Source organism: Phalacrocorax aristotelis, chromosome 1 (genome assembly GCF_949628215.1).
Source record: "Phalacrocorax aristotelis chromosome 1, bGulAri2.1, whole genome shotgun sequence".
In the NCBI taxonomy this organism is placed as follows: Eukaryota; Metazoa; Chordata; class Aves; order Suliformes; family Phalacrocoracidae; genus Phalacrocorax; species Phalacrocorax aristotelis.
In genome coordinates this window covers 29,620,363-29,639,748 of record NC_134276.1, presented here as the reverse complement: position 1 = coordinate 29,639,748, position 19,386 = coordinate 29,620,363, and the positions used below count along the sequence as shown (strand labels likewise).

Genomic DNA, 19,386 nt, shown 5'->3' with positions numbered 1-19,386 from the left:
TTGCGATGAATGCTGATACACCAGAGCTCTTGGGCTACCCTATTAATTCAATTTTTGACAATAAAACATGCTTTTCTCTTGTCCTTTTTACTCTTCTTGTTTGGGAAGGAGGAAAGCAAGTAAATAAAGAGCTGATGGTTTAACTCACTGTTGCCAGATGACATTCTATGGGAATGTGGACTTGCCAGTATGTAGATTGTAAATAGTCCTTTGATTTAGTAAGGGTCTGTTAAGTACAGAGCACAGCCTACAGTAGTGAGGGAATAGGAATGCTTCCAAAACTGGTGTGAGGGAAGAAATTACCCTTTAGATTTCCCTACTCTGTGTGCCCAGCTTGCTCTGAGAAATAGTACTTGCCTCCTGAGGCCTACTGAAAGTTGTGAGCGTGTCTGGGGGTAACTTGGTTCAGAGTTGGTGCTACATGTTTTGCAAGATTGAGCGGCTGTGGCTTTATAATGCTGAACAGATGTCATAAAACCCACTGATGAGCGCCAGCATTTCTTGAAACTGCAGCCTGGAGAACGTCATGGAAAGCAGCATTTGAGGGGAAGACGCTGGCATGAACAGTGCAGCCACCCATCGGGAGTCCTCTGAGTCCCAAGACCCTGTTGTGAGAAAATAAACTAAAAACTCTTCAAGTATAAACCATACCTTTCGTGAAAGAGGGTGGCTGCAACTGGCCAGACAGTGGAGAGGGGCAATGCACACACGGAATATAGCTCAAGGCTATAATGAGATTTGGATGAGGGCTTTTTGGGGGCATTGTAGTAGTAAATCATGTTATATAAAATCTACTAGGCTATGGCAGCAAGCTTGAATTGGAAAGAGCTCTTCAAAGAGAGTGTGCTGATGGTCTGGCATGCTTCTGTGGTGGCAGAAAAAAGTACCAAGGCAAACTGTGTTCAAAGAAACTGAGTAGAAACACAATACCTGGTATATGTGCTGCCTTTTTAGGATGTACAGAAAAGGGGTAGTTGGGAATTGGTACTTGCTTCTTGTAACTTTGGAAAAAAGAACACAGAAAAAAATGAACAAATATTGCCTGCATAAGGCAATATCCTTTTTCTGTGTGTTTGTAGATGATGCAGTAGTTTAAAGAGAACTTAAATCAGATCCTGTTTAAACTGTTTTAACAAAAATTTAAGATCTCTATTTTTTCTGCTAATATTTTGTGAACAAGAAAACGATATTTTATTTTCTTTCTATAGGTGAGAGGTAAAAGGAGAACTGGCTAAAGAAAAATAAATAGTAAAAACAGTGGTTTTATATACTGGACTGTACTCATGTACAAAAGAAACTAAAGGAAAGAGAAACGTCCCTGTCTTATTTACTCAGTTTCTCTTGGTTACTACAGCAACATCAGATATTTACAACATTAGGTGAAATCCAGAGAGTTGTTGTTATTTTTAAGTTGACGCAGTCCCCTTACAAATGTGAAACTTTTGGCATTTTTACCACTAGATGCAGTAAAGAATCTCTGAAGATAAAACAAAAAACCCACTCAACTGTCCTATTTTCCTTTTTGTAGTTTTGGAGACTATACTTAAATTTTGCTAGCCTATCCTTGCACTTGCTGTAGTCAAAATAAAGATCAAATGCATAGTGAGATGTAGCATAAGATATCATTCAGCCTGTAAATGGAAGGCTTTGCCCTTCTTTTTACAAGACTTGCAGTTTCCTTCAGCCAGGGATTTCCTGTGGGGCACAGCTAACCCTGCTGCAAAGGAAGCTTGCTGCTTTCATTGACTCTTTGTTTCTGAAAAACTAGTATTCAGTGACACCCGTGTCTGGAGAATTTGGCTCCTTTGCTTGCTAAAGGAAAAGGCTCCCTCTGCTATGCGGGTGCAAGTGTAATAAGTAGACTTTTTTTTTTCTTAATCTGCACAAAGACTCAGTCAATCCAATTTTTTACATTATTGCATCTGTACATCCCCCTTGGTATGTTGCTTCTCAAGGTAAGAAATAAGGACAGGCTTGTGGCTTTCCTGCAAACAAGCAAGCATCTCTGCTGGCCTTGTCAGATGAGTTCGTGCATTGTAGGAGTCGCGGGTGAAGTGCTGCAGGTGCACGTGGCTCCGTCCATGGATCCATGGCTGCAAGCTGGCAGCTGCTCCTTCTCTCTGTCCCTAAGTTGAGGTCTATGGCCAGGCAGTGGGTGGTGTTGCAGATGAAATAAGTCCTCAAGCCTCTCCAGCCCGTGGCCAGCCTATGGGCAGCACCGCGAATGGGGCAGGTGTCGTGGACATAGCCCATGTCTTCAGTGCATCCTGCTTTGCTTTACCAGCTTCAGTTTTAAGTTATTTTCCACTGTTATGGGTAGGCCGTTGGTTGTCACAACCTGATGGATTTACAATCATTCCAACCATTGAGGTTATCAGTGATTTTGTGAAAGCAAATAGTCTTGATCCATGAAGATGAAGAGGTGGTGTGTGGCTCCCTGGTAAAGCATCCACTTGAAACCAAACATTTAGGGTTAGGTCTGCTTGTGCCTTTACCTAGGTAAATGGCAAATTACTACTTTGGCGGTTATGCAGAGTTTTTAACATGTAAAGCTTATGTGAATCCTGAGACAGGGACCTTTCAAATTGTTTCACTTACCCTATTAAAGCTTTTGGAGTAATCAAATCTATTTTTAATCTTCTCCCTCTCTTTTTTTTTTTTTAATTGCTTGGAAGTTCTCTGCATGTCCACAAAGGTCAATGCAGAAAATGAGCCCTGTTTTCGGACTACGATGTTTCTCACCTCTGTGGTTTACACTGACACTTTGGCCTATTTCTCACTTATTGCTTCGTATTGGTGAGAACATGTTTCTAGTGCTTCTTTTAAGATGATCTGCTGGTCTAATTGGTATTCATATATTTAGTGTATATAACATTTGTACCTCTTCATTAGAGCTGACAAATGTCAATAAAAGGCTGCTTAGTTTTAGAAAGAAAAAAAGGGGGAAGCTTTCTATAAACAGTGCCGTAGTCTTTGTGATGAATTGGGTGTAACCGTGGAGAGTGGCAGAGGTGAAGCAGGCTGTCTGTTAAACAGGAAACGAGTGATTAACATTTTTTGTCCTACTGATCATAATTGTTCCCACTGGCTGAAAAAAAATAAACACCCTTTAGTCTCTCTTTACTACAGTCGCTGAATAAAATTTTAAGCTATTAGTCATTCTGGCATTGTATGGATGAACTGCTACTTTATTACTCAGCTTTTTTATTTATTTATTTTAATAAACTTATAATTGTGATTCGTGTTTTCCTTGCAACAACCTGCTTGTTCTCTGCATGCTTTGCCTCAAACCGTTACCACTGCTGTGGTGCCTGTGTCCCCTCTACAGTTGCATTCCTGGTTGCTGTGTTAGAGCTTGCAGTGAATAATTGTAAGAGAGCTACCTGCCCGTCACAAATAGCGGCAGCCTTTCTCACGGCCTGTTGCACTACAGATAATTTTAATGGTCTTAATCCTTTTGGTGAACACACATAGCAGTGGTGCATGGTGCTAATCTTGGCTGCACTGTCATTCGGTGTGGCATAGGCAAATGTGCAGGTGTTTGCTCGCTTACCTTTCATGAACAAAAGATACATTTTTCTTGTACACATGATGGCCTATATTCTGTGGGACTGTTTTGAAAGACATTAATTATATCCCTGACCTCTGATGGTTTATTAATTGAATCCTTTATTAGCTTTTCTATGATAGCACCTGGGACTGATGTCAGGACACCCAGGTTATACGTATGTCCTCCTGCTTTGCTGTTTTTGCGTTACTGACGCAACTGCAGCACAGGCTGCTTGCAAAGGCCGGAGGTCTGAGAGCGCTTAAAGAGGGAGCAGAGGAGGCCCCAGTTATAGGGGCATCCTGACTTTGAAATGTTACTCTTCAGTGAGGCCTCAGTGTTGGCCTCCTGCGTCACTGGTGAACTTGGGAAATGCTGCTTCATCATAAGCTCTATATGTACATGTGCATATATATATATGTTCCATATTTGTGGAAAATGGAACTGTTCATTTACACCTATTTTCCATCTGTTGGAACAGAAAGCTTGCATCATCAGTTTTGTAAAGGCAGTACCAGGATTTGACTGGATCACCAAATATATACTTACCCCTGCTAGCTTTGAATCTTGCTCACCTGATATTTATTTCTTCCCTTATTTTCTACACTTCACAAATTTTGTTTTATCCCGATGGCTTTTTTTTTTTTTTTGTAACACTGTGCTGCCTTCTTCTTGTTGCCTTTCTTTCACACCTGAAACCAATAGCTTTTAGACAAACCTGTTGGCTGTCTTGGCTTCCCTGATGACTTTACCAGAGGAGGAGGAAGTTCCTTTTGACAAATCCCTTTTAAAAATCTCACAATTTTCATATGCATCTTCGTCTGTTGTTTTTCCTAATCAGTGTCACTTAGTTTCCTCGGCTTTGAAATGCTAGCAAATGTTTATATATTTGGTGTATGCTGTGTTGATATTATATCATGCCTGTATTGTGGTTATAGAAATAAATGTATAAAACAGAGTATTGGCACCAATACAGATGATCGTTAACCTGGTTGTGACTCTGTCTCTCTCTTGGAGGTACAGGAAACATAAGGGTGATCATAAGAAGTTTTGATTGGGGGTCATCACATCTGAACAGTATCCAGGAGTGTGCTTGCCCGGTGTGTGTATACTTCCGATTTTATGCCTTACCTTTTAAATTTTTATTTTTTTTAAAATGCTCATTCTTTCTAAATGCCCTTTCTTTCTAAAGTAGGCAGGTGTTATCTCATTAGAAATGTCCAAACTGCCATTAGGGAAAAGTGTTTCAAAGGAGTCTGCCTAGAATGATGAGGAGGGTGTCTGGGGATAGCAGTTGGGAATTACTCAAATGCATGTCAGTAGAATTGTCAGTTCTGACACGTAAGCATGCATAGCCAAGTCCCTTAAATATCAATGTCTGGAGCTGTGCATATATTTTTCTGTTACTACATACCATGTTCCAGCAGAGAAAGCTCCAGTGGTTGCGAAATCTCATCCAGTCCCTTGTGCCATATGTGGCAGCAGGATATAACCTGGAGGATAGCCAAGCCCCTTTGGTGTCCAAAGTTTTTTAGTCTTCTACAGCTATGAGAAGGAAACATAGGAGAGTATAAATCCATGGACCTAACTGCAGAATATACAGGACTTAGATTAATGCCACTGACATGTGGTCACAGGACACCCCGCTCTGTGCAGGAGAGACATGTATAGCAACCATATAGTGATAACATAGAGTCTGTCCCATTCTTGTACATTAATGCAGGGGACAAGGGATGCATTGCTGAAATCTTATCAAAGGAAACCACCTATGAAAGTATGTCCATGTTTGGAGATGGTGTTTCATGGGTGGTGCCTGGGAAGGACTCTTGCTATGCCACCATCTGTAATGCAGAGCATAGAGGAACAGTGCAAGGTCCCTCTAGTAAGACTGACGTGTTTCTGCACTTTTTCCAGCTGACACTTCTTAACCATGTAATAGTGCAGGACAAAAATGAAGTAAAACAAAAGCACCCCCTCCCAAGAACAAAGGACCCAAAAAAGCATGACCTGTTTAGGAGGAAATCCTGCCCTTCCACCTTCATGCAGCTGCAGGTGGCAAATCGCCAGCATCTTCTAAATATGACTCTTTGACCTGAGGCTAAGTGACATGCTTTCTGTCCATGCTCTTATCTGACAACAGGGAAGGTTTCTGAGCTGTAATCAAAGAATGCTGCAATTGGGTGGCAAAGATAGCTATTTAATTAGCATTTGAAGCCTCTGATGCTGCAGCCACATGTGCGGTTGTGTTGGTGAACACTGTAGCATCAGGAACGCCTTTGAGAGAGAAATGTGGCTAAGGTTGTTTTATGAACAATTGTGCTATCTATTGACCAAATGGTTTTGGGTGTCCAACACTAGCTCTGAGGCAAACCTGAGCTCCATGTGTAGTATCTGCATCTGAACTTCTTGTATCGCATAGTCATTAGATAAGACAAACAGGGTTGCCTTACACCAGACTGCTGTACCAAAGGAAATTCTGGTACATCTGGAGTTATCAATGTTCTTTTTCCTCCTCAGCCTCCTCACTCTGCCCCTGCCAACTTGGCAGGATGGTTGGAAACCACAGAAAAAGCGGGTGCGGGCAGTGTAACTATTCTTAGCAGACCTGCTTGTTTCACCAGGCATTGTCTAGCTTAGCCTTGTATAGTTGCTATGGGGTGCCACTTAGCACAGTTAGCGGCGGCTGCTGCTGCTGGCTGGCTGTTAATGCTGAAGGAACCCTGAGCAAGTGTGGTGGTGAACTTGCTGTCCTTTGCATACTTTCCTAGGAGGTCTTTTTATGACTTCTTTTTAGAGTGGTGTTTGCCACTGAAGCTCTGAGAGGAGGGTGATTTGAGCATCTGGACCTGCTATAGAATCCCCATACACAGACCGAGAGAGGCAGGTCTGATGTCCTCTGTAACAGCGTATGGAAATCCTGGGGTCTTCCCTTCTCTGCTGCAAAGCTTTTGCTTTGTTTTGTTTTTTTTTTTCTCCACAGAGGGACTCTGCTGGTTCTGAATTCTGCTGTAAGCTGTCAGTAACATGGCATGCTAACACAGCTGGCTTGTGTGCTAGCCACCACTGATAATGGCAGACACCTCTCAACAGCAATGATGTTAGCTGATGGGTCTCTGAACTTCTCTCTTACCAGTTGTTAACCCTGACTTTCTTGCCAGGCATGTTCCTATTGTAATATTCTCAAATGATCAGTTAAAGTAAATAAATAAGCATTCCTCCCCTTGTCTTTTTTTTTCTTTTTTTTTTTTTTATTATGGTTATCTTAGAGGGTCACGGCAGAAGCAGTCTTGAGTGCCATATTCCCTGAAAGTTTCTCTCCAGCTTCCAAATCCATTTAAGATATTGTTTGGAGAAATCTGAGAACTACAGTCAGATACTGCGCCCCATTCTATATTTGCAGCCATTTCAGCTGATGGTAGTGCAAGCTGACTAGCAACATGTGTAGACTGTCCCCTTGGATGAGGTGTAGGAAGCAGTGGACTGCTGAGATGTCTTCTGAATAAAAAATTGGTGGGCAGTCATTAGACTGTTAATTTTAATAGAAATGCCTGACCTGTGTATTATGGAAGCTGACTTGTTCTTATGGCCTCTTACGACCTCCCACTTTGTTACGGCTGCATCTGCCTCCAGAGGCCAACTCCTTCTGCCTTTGTTACTAGTTACTGGTGAATCGCTTTTCCGAGGTGCTGTGGTGTGCCTTATTGCAATACCATCAGCACACCCACCTTGGTAGCAAATCTACTTGTTTTTGTAAAATGTATCAGCTGTTACGTCCATTCCTTGCTCTCCCTTTGGGTAGCTATCACAGAACTGTGGCTGAACGGGTACTGTCTGTGCCTGTGTGTATGAGGGTGTGAGAGACTGTGGGCACTCATAGGTGATTTTACAAGCTTTGGGTCTTGCGGCTGCCTGGATACTCACAGATCCACAGTTAGATCCTGCTTGGAGAGGTTTGCAGTGGGGTTAAACAGGAGCCCTGTAGCAGGTGCTGTGCTCTGCTCCCCTCTCCCTTGCATGCTCCAAGGACTAGGGTGGAGGAAAGATGGTCTCTCTTCAGTTAAGTACAGGCCTATGATGTCAGGTTTAACAAAACAACTGTGTTTTTCTGTGTTTCTCTTTAGTAAAACACCAAAACAATTTACTGAAAAAATTAAATACCTCAACCAGAGGGAAATTTTTCACAGTGAGGACAGTCAACTATTGGAATAATCTCCCCAGGGAAGTGGTTGACTCGGCCACGTTGGACTCCTTCAAGAGTATCTGGACAGGGTGCTGGGCCATCTTGTCTAGCCTGTGCCCTTCCTAGAAATGTTGGACTAGATGATCCCTGAGGTCCCTTCCAACCTGCGATTCTGTGATTCTGTGAACTTTAATTGTAATAGCAGTATGATTTTTTTTTTCCAGCAATAAGTCACGTTAAACTGAAGTTACATGTTTTAGCATGAATGTCTTTTGGGTTTAAATACAGTATTAGATATCAGCAGAGCTACTTGCACTCAAGGATTAAATATTTGAGACATTTGTTTCTTTAATTGTTTTAAAATGTTTGAATTTATTTGTTGCTTAGAAGAGCAGCAAGCAGGGCTGTGTGGTTCGACTTTGGGAGATGTTGGAATTGCACCTGAATGATATAAATGGGTAGATTCAAAGGAATCGTTTTCTTGGCTTCACGAGTATTATTAGCTGGTATGCGCTCATCACATTGCATTCAGCAGATACTGGTTTTGCATAGTTTGGCTCTTAAATCAGCTAGTAGAGATAAACATATCCACGGTTCCTGGTCGTGCTGAAGTATGGCATGAAGTTGGTTGCAGACCAAACAGGAGCAGAGGCTCTCTGCACTTTATCTCAAAGGCTGAAACTCAATCCCAGCAAACACCCCACAGGTGGCAGCAGCCCTGCTGCCATCCTGACAAATTTTTCATAAAATTCCAGCGCAGATGCTCTCAGAGCAATTTGGCATGCGTCGCCGCTGCATAGAAACCCGCCTCAAACTGCGGCCGCTTGCTTCTCGCATCATTCAGGCCAGGTTTTGGGAGGCTTTGCTTCGAAGTCCTGCTGAAAGCCATGGCTGGAGGCGTCTTACAGCCTGCCGGGGCCAGCGGTGCCGCCGAGCGCCCCGGCCGCTGACAGCCGCTCTGCTCCTCCGGCTGCCAAGATCCACTGCTGAAGCTATACTTTTTTATCAGGTCATGTTTGCGTCTGGCAAAGATTTGTAGACACAACATCATTACCAGCAGTGCATATTTTCACAAGATTTACCTCTTCAACACTTTTTCCAAGTTAGTAAATCATAGCTTCTTTAATGTCCTGCTGGCTGCGTGAAAAACAGGAATTTATGTAACAAGCTCTGGGCCGCAAACCTTTTCCTGTTAGGAAAATTTTTTTTTCATTGCTGGCAGAGTTAGGAGACAGCTCTGTTACTCAAAGAGCGACCTCAGATGTCCTCAGTACAATAATACCAGATTATAGCATTTTTGATGACTAAGGAATAGCAGTGATTTCTTAAATATTTAACACTTCTGTTGCAGAGAAAGAGGGAACTGAGCCTTAGCACGGTATTTTCTCTTCCTGATGTTTTGTGTGTTTGATATGCCTATTTTGATAGTAAACAGTAAGCCTGAGCCAACTGGGTATGTTTACAAAATACAGTAAAAAACCCGAACTGGCGCAGGAGGTTTTTAATCAACCCACGTGCAGAACAACTTTCTTGCAACATTTCTAAAGCTGGATTTGTGTCGGCTGTGTCCCTCGACTGGAAACAACGGGCTGTGCTAGGCTGGCCTCACAAGGCTCCTCGGTCAGCCCTTGTGGCCGTGGGCAAGTCCAAAGATGGATTTTTGAGCTTACCCTCCCGATGTGTTACCTGCATCTGGTGAAGATAAAATTTCAAGGCCTTCCCTAACACCCTGTAGCTAGAAAGAGGATGGGATTTTTATTGCAGGCTTACCTACAGTGAAAAGATACAGTCCTGCGTTAATTAGTTAATACGAGAGTGGCTTCCTTTCAAAATTGAATAAGGAAATGCTCAAATTGTTGCTGGTGTTTGTTTAACTAGGATAATTTGTTAAAAATGCTTCTTTGGAGGGGAAGGAGAGGTTGGAAAGGCCTCTGAGGTTAGGCACATGGTTTGACTCCTTGCTGTGCTGGTTGGACAGCAAGCTGCCATGAGGCCACATTCTGCCATCTTCTGCTGTTGAAGAGCACCTTGTGCCCCTGTTTGGGGTGAAGCTGCACTGCTGGGGGGAAGAGTCTCAGGGCCCTGCTGTCTGTAAGGTGTTATGGGACTGTAACACTTCCTCATCTGCTGAAGGTCTCCTCTTTGACCCCAGTGTAACCATTCCTGTTGAGCTCTGCAGGTTGGCTGGTTGGCTTTCCATGGTCCACAACATGTCCTGGCCATTGCAGGGTATTTGAGCCTGTTGTCTCTGATTTGAGCTGCGCCCCATGAAATGACTGGTTTCACCTGGCATGCCTCCTTATGGTCTTTGCTCTTTTTCTTCTGTCAGCTGGATGTATAGGCAACGAAGAAAGATGTGCATCTTTGAGAAAGCAGATGTACATGGGAGGACAGGTAGAGTAGAGAAGGTGAAGGAAGATGTTTCTGAAGATACTGTCACAGGCAGCACTCTGGGTTGGGAAATACAGCAGAAGTAGCCAAAGACCAGAGCAGTGGGCTGTGTCCCTCATCCTCTGGTTTGCCTCACAAGGCATGCAAAGCTCCATGAGCTGCATCACCCTCATGGTTTGGTGCTGTGTTAGGCCTTGGGAGTCAGGTTAAAAACTTAAGAGAAGATAGATAGGAGGAAAAAGGTGGGAAAACAGGAAAGACAGAACAGTGTTTTTATAGGTGTGGCAGCCATTTAGTGTTTTGAGATAACTGGCCTGCTGGTCAAGATCAGCCTTACTACTGCTTTCTAGAAACAACCTTTCCATTTCTGCTTCCCCAAATTCTTCTTTAGACAACCTGCTAAAAATGACTATGAATGGAAGGCAGCTAATGCATCACTGATTTCTCTGCCACTGAGGTCTAATTTCTGGTTTACCCATTTCATGTGTTGTTTTGTGGTTCCCTCCTCCTTGTTCTGCATGAATTGCAGTCCTAGCACAGACCATGGGTCCCCATGTAGACTGTGCTACTGTCCCACCCTCCTACCAACATCTGTGGCTGCCTGGATCATCACTCTCTGAACTTGTGGCCTTTTGTTAGCAATTATGTCAAAATATAGGACAGCTTTTCTGTTGATATAATGTTCTTTACATGTGCTCAGCAGAAAATTACATGAGGAAAAAAATGTTTATCTACAGCTTGGTTATGCAAAGGGTAGTCTCTTGTTAACAGGTCAACCTGTGGGCTTGGATTTTGGATTTTTGGATTTTTTTTCTTCCTTTTTTTTTGATTTAAGAACAAAACATGGAACGTTACTCATGGCTCAGGAGATAATGAAAAGCTTCAGTACCTCTGGCCAGTTTTGGCACAACGTACCTTGTGCCCTCAGGTTTTAGAAGAGTCAATTTGACATACTAAAATGTTGGTTTTGAAAGAGAACGATAGTTTTAAGATTGAGGTTTTAAATGCAATTTTTTCTATGCTGTTTGCATTCCTTTCTCCCTTATGATTTCTTAGGCAACTTGTGAAGTTTGTTTATAAAAAATAGAACTTAATCCTCAGCTGGTTTTCTATATGCATTTTCTCATGTAACACAAGTAATATAAACCTTACTAATGTTCAGTGGCAATACTTGGGCTGGCATGTTTGCAGGGTTTAGGGATATGCCTGATGAGATGCCATTATAAGGACCGTAGAAGAGGATCTAGCGTTCCTGAAATTTGCTTAAAATAATAAAAATATAAATCCCTAAATACAATCAGGTTCAACTTGTTAGATGAAGCTGATAATGAGATCTTCAGTCATGTTTTGGTCTTCTGGTACATTTTGTCTCCTTTATGAGGAATTTGTATTTCAGAACAGTTCCTTCAGTATTTTAACTTGTTATAATGTCAGATGTGACCAGGCCACATGACAGACAAATCGACATAGCAACTCTCCACAAGCTCGTTTCAGCCAGTTCTGAGTGGTGTGCTCATAAAAGGTGTTTCCAGACTGGCGTGTTTTCCCATTTCATGATTATCCCATGTTTTCTAACAAAATGAGAGTATGTTTGCAAAGACAAATATTAGTACACCATAAAAGCAGCATGTTTTGTCCATTTCTTACACCTTGTTTTGTTTTTCAGAATTCAATCCGTCACAATCTGTCTCTGCACAGCAAGTTTATCAGAGTGCAGAATGAGGGAACAGGGAAGAGTTCCTGGTGGATGCTCAATCCTGAAGGAGGAAAGAGTGGCAAATCTCCTAGGAGGCGAGCAGCATCCATGGATAACAACAGCAAGTTTGCCAAAAGCAGAGGCAGAGCTGCCAAGAAAAAAGCATCCCTTCAGTCTGGTCAAGAGGGAAATGGTGACAGCCCCGGATCGCAGTTCTCGAAGTGGCCTGCAAGCCCCAGCTCTCACAGTAATGATGACTTTGATAACTGGAGTACATTTCGACCTAGAACTAGCTCTAATGCTAGTACGATTAGCGGAAGACTGTCTCCTATTTTGCCAGAGCAAGATGATCTTGGAGATGGGGATGTGCACTCCATGGTATACCCATCATCAGCCACCAAAATGACTTCTACTCTACCCAGCCTTTCAGAGATGAGTAATTCTGAGAACATGGAAAATCTTTTGGATAACCTTAATCTCTTGTCACCTAATACGTCAATGACTGTGTCAACCCAGTCTTCATCTGCTACCCTGATGCAGCAAACACCAGGTTACTCGTTCGCGTCCTCAACCACAAGCATAGGTTCACCAAATCCAGACTACAGGAAATTTACCTATGCTCAAGCTAGCATGCCCCAGATTCCTATGCAGACTCTTCAAGACAGTAAATCAAGCTATGGATCCATGAGCCAATATAACTGTCCCGCAGGACTTCTGAAGGAGTTACTGACTTCCGATTCTCCGCCGCACAATGATATCTTGGCATCAGTAGACACTGGTGTTTCCCAGGCAGGTGGCAGGGCACTGGGCCAAAGCGTGTTAATGGTTGCTAACTCGGTGATGCCAACTTATGGCAGTCAACCACCCCACAACAAAATGATGAACCCTAATGCCCGCCCTCACCAAGGGCATAACCAGCCAACACCTGCAGTTAACGGTCGTGCCTTGTCACACACAGTGAACACCATGTCACATACTTCAGGTCTAAATCGCTTGTCGACAGTGAAGACTTCGTTACAAGTGCCTATGAGTCACCCGATGCAGATGAATGCTATGAACCCGTATGCCCCTGTTAACAGTTGTAATGGCTACGGAAGGGTGGGAATTGTTTCCCTCCACCAGGAGAAGCTTCCCAGTGACTTAGATGACATGTTAATTGAACGGTTGGACTGTGACATGGAGTCGATTATCCGTAATGACCTTATGGATGGAGAAACATTAGATTTTAACTTTGACAGTGTATTGCCTAACCAAAGTTTTCAGCACAGCGTAAAGACAACCACACACAGTTGGGTGTCAGGCTAGGATGTAGTAGGAGGTAAGCTGTGCTTTTTATAATAAATCTGAAAAACAACTCAAGGGAAAAGAGATGTCAAAATGCTTAAAATCTGGGTGGTCTTCTGTGCTGGCATGCGAAGTGCCTCTATTACAGTCAGTCACTTTCCAGTCCTTTATTAGTTTGTAAATCAAGTTTGCACTGGTGCATTAGGATTGCCATGTACCAACTACTATTGCTTCATGTGGAACACTAATGTTTTGCCATTGATATTTCAAACAAAAGATTTGCTGGTAACTAGCAACTATTGATTTTTTTCACCCTGTTTAAGTTATCTTAAATCTAGTTTGAGCGTATTTTAATAGATGTAACCTTTTGTTGTGAATGTTAATTTGTTCTTTTTGTTGTTTTTTTTTTTTCTTCCTAGGCTACGGTTAAATTCTCCAGACTTGTCTGACAGCAGGAACTGAGAAAAGCAGTACAAAGATGTCCTTCACCTTCCTTTTTAATTTTCTTGACAAAACTGTGCACATGCACTGGGTTTTTTTGGGGTCTTTTTTTTCCTTTTTTCTTCCTTTCGTCAGAGTTGGCAGCAGACAGAGTATTTTCCTGTACAGGATGTTTGCCCAAGGTTTGCAGGTTATGTGCTGCTGTAGATAAGAACTGTGCCATTGGAAATTTCATTACTCTGAAGTGCCAAATTCACTACACCATATAATCACAGCAAAGACTCTTACATCATGTTGTGCTTTCGGTTTTGTACAGTATGATCTGTAGAAGAAGAATTGTTTTTTAAGACTATCTATCTGTTTTGGTCCAAGAAAAGTTTATAAACTTTTGTAAGAATACTGTGATGATCTCATGCCCTAAGTAAGTTTAACCTTCGTTGATGTTACCTGTGTTCTTATGAATTGAGATAACTGTGGACTTGCCTTGCAGCAGTATAAACTGCATTATTTTACTCAAAATTGCCACACATTTCATATGGGAACAGAATAGCCTGTTAAATATGATCCTACTAAACTCACTGACTATTCACAGCAAACAGTAGGTTAAATGCCATTGATAAGTAAGTTACCTGTATTCATGTAAATTTATGCAAGTATATATCTGGATTTCATTGTCAGGCTAATACTTTATTGTTGGACTTAAGATAATTTTTGGAATACTTCCCAAGCTATTTTTCTTATAATTAAAGTCTACTTTTGTTACATAGGCAACTTAAAAAAAAATAAATCTGAGATCGGCAGCATTCACAACCTCTTCATTTTGTACAGTATTTTAACTGGATTAAGTACATGTTTTTATAAATTTCCCTAGCACTTGGGAGTGCTAATAAAGGAAAAGCTTAATAAGTATCTTGAATACAAAACATTTCTGTCCCTTTTTTTTTTTCTTGTGTGATGTATAAATATAGACAACTTTATGTTTAGGAAATATTTAATCAGTTTTATATATGCATTTTTAGAAGTGTCATCTGCTTCTACTATCATTTTAACTCTGACTACCACAAAGTGTTAAGTATTCATTGTTAGATGCTTGTACAATGCTTCACATTTATATTTATTTCATGGAGGTCTCATAATGTTTGTGCACTCAAGAGCAGGACCTTTTGGAGAAAATCCATAATTTTAGAAAAAATAATGACAAAATTGTCATTTGTCTTAATTAGCACTAGTTTTAGGGTCTGTCAGTGTTCCTGTTGTAATGCAGTACGTTTGAAGAGGCACAAGTACTACTTTTCAGTGGGAGGCTAAAACTTTTGTGACCCCACAGGGCAAAACATTACTGTTTTTTTTTTAAATAAGAAAGGTAAAGTAAGTGGCAAAGTTATACAAATACGCAAGCTTTAGGGTAGGAGAGAGCATTAATGATAAAGGCCTTGTTCCTGTGGAAAACCTGCTCTTGTTGGAGTATGCACAGCGACAGCTACCTGAGCATTTTTGGGATTGGGTCTTGGATAAATGTTTTCTGATTTTTTTGTAATCACATAATGCGGTTTTCATGGATCTGTGGATAATGGGCCTCACCTGTCTTTTCACTGGTTGCTACACATCATTTGTGTTATAGAAATCCTTGGAGCTTTTTTGTGTACTGACAGGATGAACAGTTTCTGTGCTAGGACTGGCTGTTGTGAAGAAGGGGAGAAATAAATATTTTTCACTGATTTTTGTTTTGTCTATGTAGCCCACAACTGGAAAATGTTCTAACTGAAACATATGTTCCCTGTAGTGATTGCATGTGGTGGAGAAAGAAATGGGATGTGCCAAGAAAATGAAGTTTAGTAACAAGCCATATATTTAATGATCCTGTTATGATTTTTCTAAGGCTCTGCAATGTATTTATTGATGTGCTAGCATTTAGCTCCCTGTTGGGCTTAAATCACTACTAATTACAGCTGGTCCTACTTTTTGTAGATATCTTATTACAGTTGTCAGCAGTTCCAGAGGTTGATGTAAAGCTGTCCTGTAATAGAGGATCTCCCTCAGTGTGAAATTGGTCTTTGAACTTCTGTTGAGCAAAATTAAATGTTTTTAGTGCTGAAGCCTCAATGAAGCCTCCTGCTTTTACAGGCAAATATCTCTAAACATCTTCACCATCAATTTCGTAGTGTCTGAGACTTGATGGTAAATCCTGGCAGTGGAGCAAGCGGAGAGCTCACATATGGGTTTCTGAAGATCCTTCTTTCTGCTGCGTGTGCAAAAATGTTTGCTCCCAAATGGGCACTGAATGCATAGGCCAAAGTAGTCATAAAAGTCACCTCTGCATGCAAAGAAAGCAGTACTGAATGCTGTATTCCATGGCGTTGCAGCTGAATATGCTACATTTAACAATATACCTCTTGTTTATTATTTACTGCTACTGTATAACTTCCTGTATACAGATATTTTCTTCATTTCCTTTTATAACTATGAATAACATAAATGTAGCCGTTCCTTAATTACAACAGTCTGTAGGAAACCCCTTTTAATTCTTGTGAGAAAGCAGTTGTAGATAATCAGAGGTTTGGACTGTGTGGTCAAATTTTTATTTTTTTTTTTTTTGTGGTGCCATTCTAATATTATTTTGCAATTGTAATTCTGGAATACTGTGAAGTCTGGTGAAAGGGCACGTTATCTGCCTTGAAAACAAACATTATGTGACCTCTAGTAATAAATCCTTTTTTTAGTAAAAGTACCAAGTTTCTGCAGTAACTTAGTTTGTCAGAATTGTTGTAAATGATTGGTTTGTGAATTGTGCAGATGATCTTACCTATGCAGCCTTGTTTTTGACTTTTTTCTGGTTTGTACTGTTATTAAAAGTTTATTGTATTATAGAGCTGTTCAGATATTTTAAATATAAAGATGTATTGTTTCCATAATATAGCTATATGATATATGTTTAGGTAGTAGATGCATTAATTGGAAAGCTCTGCTTTGATAAACTGACAGTTTGCCTACATTATAAGCAAAAGTCATATTGCTTATTATCAGCTTAAGTCAACAGAGCATCCCTAAGAAGAGAAGTTAAAATTGGACCAATTATAAAACAGTATAAAATTTGCACTTGTTAAACCACTGGATGTATGTTATTACTTTTTTATTTTTTTACTGATTTGAAATTCCTATTTTCATTATGAAATTGCTACAATCCTTAATTTATGACTGATTTTAAATAAGGTATTCTCATGATTATTATTATTATTATTTTGGTAATCATAATGTAAAATGCAGCATGGTTGATGCAAACAAAAAGCAAATTACTTGGCATTAAAACTGGCCTCCTTTATGAGGGTGTTCCACAAACCAGCAATATCGTGAGAGATTGGCATGTACATACTGCTAGTTCTACTTGCGAGTGGTGTGACAGCTCTTCAACGCTTCACTGCTCTGACTTAGTCACGTTGCAAAATTAAAATTCATACGTGAATATTTTCAGAAAAAAGTGCCTGATGTACTTCTACAGACACACGAGAACAATCCCTGACAGTTTGTTGTATAAAGCCATAAATGTATATAAATTATGTTTAAAAGGTTTTGTGTCCTTTCTTGTATACGGAGAATGAGATTTGTACTAGGATTCTACTTGTGATTAGTAATCCTTCTACTCAAACGTTGTTGTAATCACTTTCCTTACCGCGTAATCTTTTTAATGATGATGATCCCATTTGGACAATCCTGATGGCATTAGCAATTTTATACAGAAAAATACCTCATGGTACCAAGTCTTGCCTGGCAAGGTGATACCATATTAACGAGCAAACACTAACTGCAGAATAGTTAACAGATTTTCCATTACTTGGTATAAAGGAATTTCTCTCTCCTGGCATTGCTTCTGGAATTCGAACTGTAGCAGGTAGAGGAACCTAAGAGGGCTGTGTTACCAGTGTTTTATCACAACATAGTGTGCTAAAAGTAACTTGTTTACAAGGCTTTGAAACTAAACGCAAGAAGAATCCATGCCTGACTCTTAGGACTCGTGAGAGGTCTTTGTGTAGAAACGCTTTGTTACTGGAAGCTGCATTAGGCAGCATCAGACCATGTTGCCAGTGCTTCAACAAGCCTAGTTCAGAGAAAATTACAAAAAAGTCCTTTCAGAATGGGTATTTGTAAGTATAAGCTCTTAATAAAATTGCTATGACATGAGATGGTAATTAGTGTATCAGAATGTTATGTAATACATTGTTAAAGAAGAAAAAAAATGGGACGCTAACATCCATCAAACTGCAGGAAAGAATCAGTCTTTTACTCCAAATTACACATTAGATCCTAATGCTATTAAATGTGGGAGGGAGCTGGCTTCGGAGGGACATTTTGCTCTTTCCTCTGCTCCCTCTGTTAAAGTGAGACCGTTCACAAAGTCCTCTTGGCCCTCTTTTTCCTCGTCTTCGCCTCTCGCCTTTCTCTGCCCCTCCTGCCTTCCTGAAGTACGTACCTTTTCTTGGAGTAAGGGTTTTTTCTTTGCTGAACATTTGGGCTATATAGGCCAACCTGCATGGTGCTGCTCCTTTTGCAGCTGTGCTTTATGCTGCGGCGGCAGGAGCGCTGATGTGAGTGGAAAGAGCAGGAATGTCTAGTTTTTTGGTGTTGGGTTTTCTTTTTTTAATTTAGATTGTGTTTCAAAACAGAGCTGGAAGAAAGGAGGAGAGGCTGCCAAAACAGACAGCCAATAACGCCCACGCCACAGTAGTCTTGTGAGGCCCAGATCCCTGCTTGCCTGCAGGTGGGGAGGGAGAGGGGTGGCAGAGAGCAGGCTTTTAATGAATTGCTGGCAAAAGTGCCAGTTTGATCTTAAAGCGATCAGAGGTAGACCTAAAGAGCATGAAGGAATGTTGCACATAAAGATAGGAATATTTAAAGCTATTTGAAAAATAATTTTCCCTTGTACTTTGGAGTTCCGTCTCTATTTTAGCGTTGCCCGTTTTTCTTCAGTGTATGTTTTGGAAGGGTTTTTGCACATTAGGGGAAGCTGAGGATATCTTCTGGCATTTTGAAAAGCCTGACTTCTGGAATGGGAGGGTTGTAAGATCCAAAGATACTCTCTTTGGGTGTTTGCGAAGCTGTTGGAAAGGATGTGCATCTAATCGGTACATGACTAGTTACTGGTGTCAGGAGTGATAGTCAAAGCTTGTCTCTTGGGAAGGGACCGGCTAGCAATTTATGCCACTCTGGCAACAAGGGATTTGATTCTGCTGATAAAGCACAGAAACCTCAAAGCATCCTTACGTTCTGAGTCAGTTCTGCATCAATGTAATAAACATGTTTTTTCACAGAAACATCAGCTATTATGTCACGTCAATTGATAATCCAATTAAAAGTACAAATAGCATTAGATGTTGTGGCCATTTATTGTGCAGCTGGTGTGCAAAGATGGATTTTGTGAAGACCCTGAGAAGGAAGAACTTGCACTGAGCAGTGCCAGTGGTCATGCCTACTGCTGGAATTATATGCAAATCCCTGTTCATTACCTGGTGATGTTTTGCCTGGGGTAATGTTCTGGCATGTGCCAAAATGATAGCTAAAATGGGGAGGCAGGGGCAGTGCCCCATCTTACATTATTTTGTTTTTCTACTTGCTGTTGGACCCTGGGGCATTCAGAAATTTTGCATGGATCTGTTGTGAGTAAACTTCTTGGCGTGGGTGTTTATCACTGAGGTGATGGGAAAAGGGATGAGGGCTTCGTGCAGTACAACTGGAGGAGCACTGCAGGAAGCTTCTGATGGGTGTAATAGGGCTGTGGAGTGAAGAATCTGTCAAGGAGCTTGTTCATAACTTGGAACCTCAACATTTTACATCCTTCCTGTGTGCTCATCTCTA

At 41.1% G+C, this 19,386-nt stretch overlaps 1 protein-coding gene across 1 annotated transcript in view; it reads left to right on the top strand.

Annotated features, from left to right (window-relative positions):
• Positions 1 to 16,406, top strand: part of FOXO1 (forkhead box O1) — a 66,497-nt gene extending 50,091 nt beyond the window's left edge. The window contains exons 2-3 of the mRNA XM_075086020.1: positions 11,785 to 13,132; positions 13,518 to 16,406. Of these exons, the coding sequence (XP_074942121.1) occupies positions 11,785 to 13,119 (1,335 nt within the window). The 3' untranslated portion in view covers positions 13,120 to 13,132; positions 13,518 to 16,406. The remainder of the gene's footprint in view (positions 1 to 11,784; positions 13,133 to 13,517) is intronic.
• Positions 16,407 to 19,386: the final 2,980 nt, after the last annotated feature.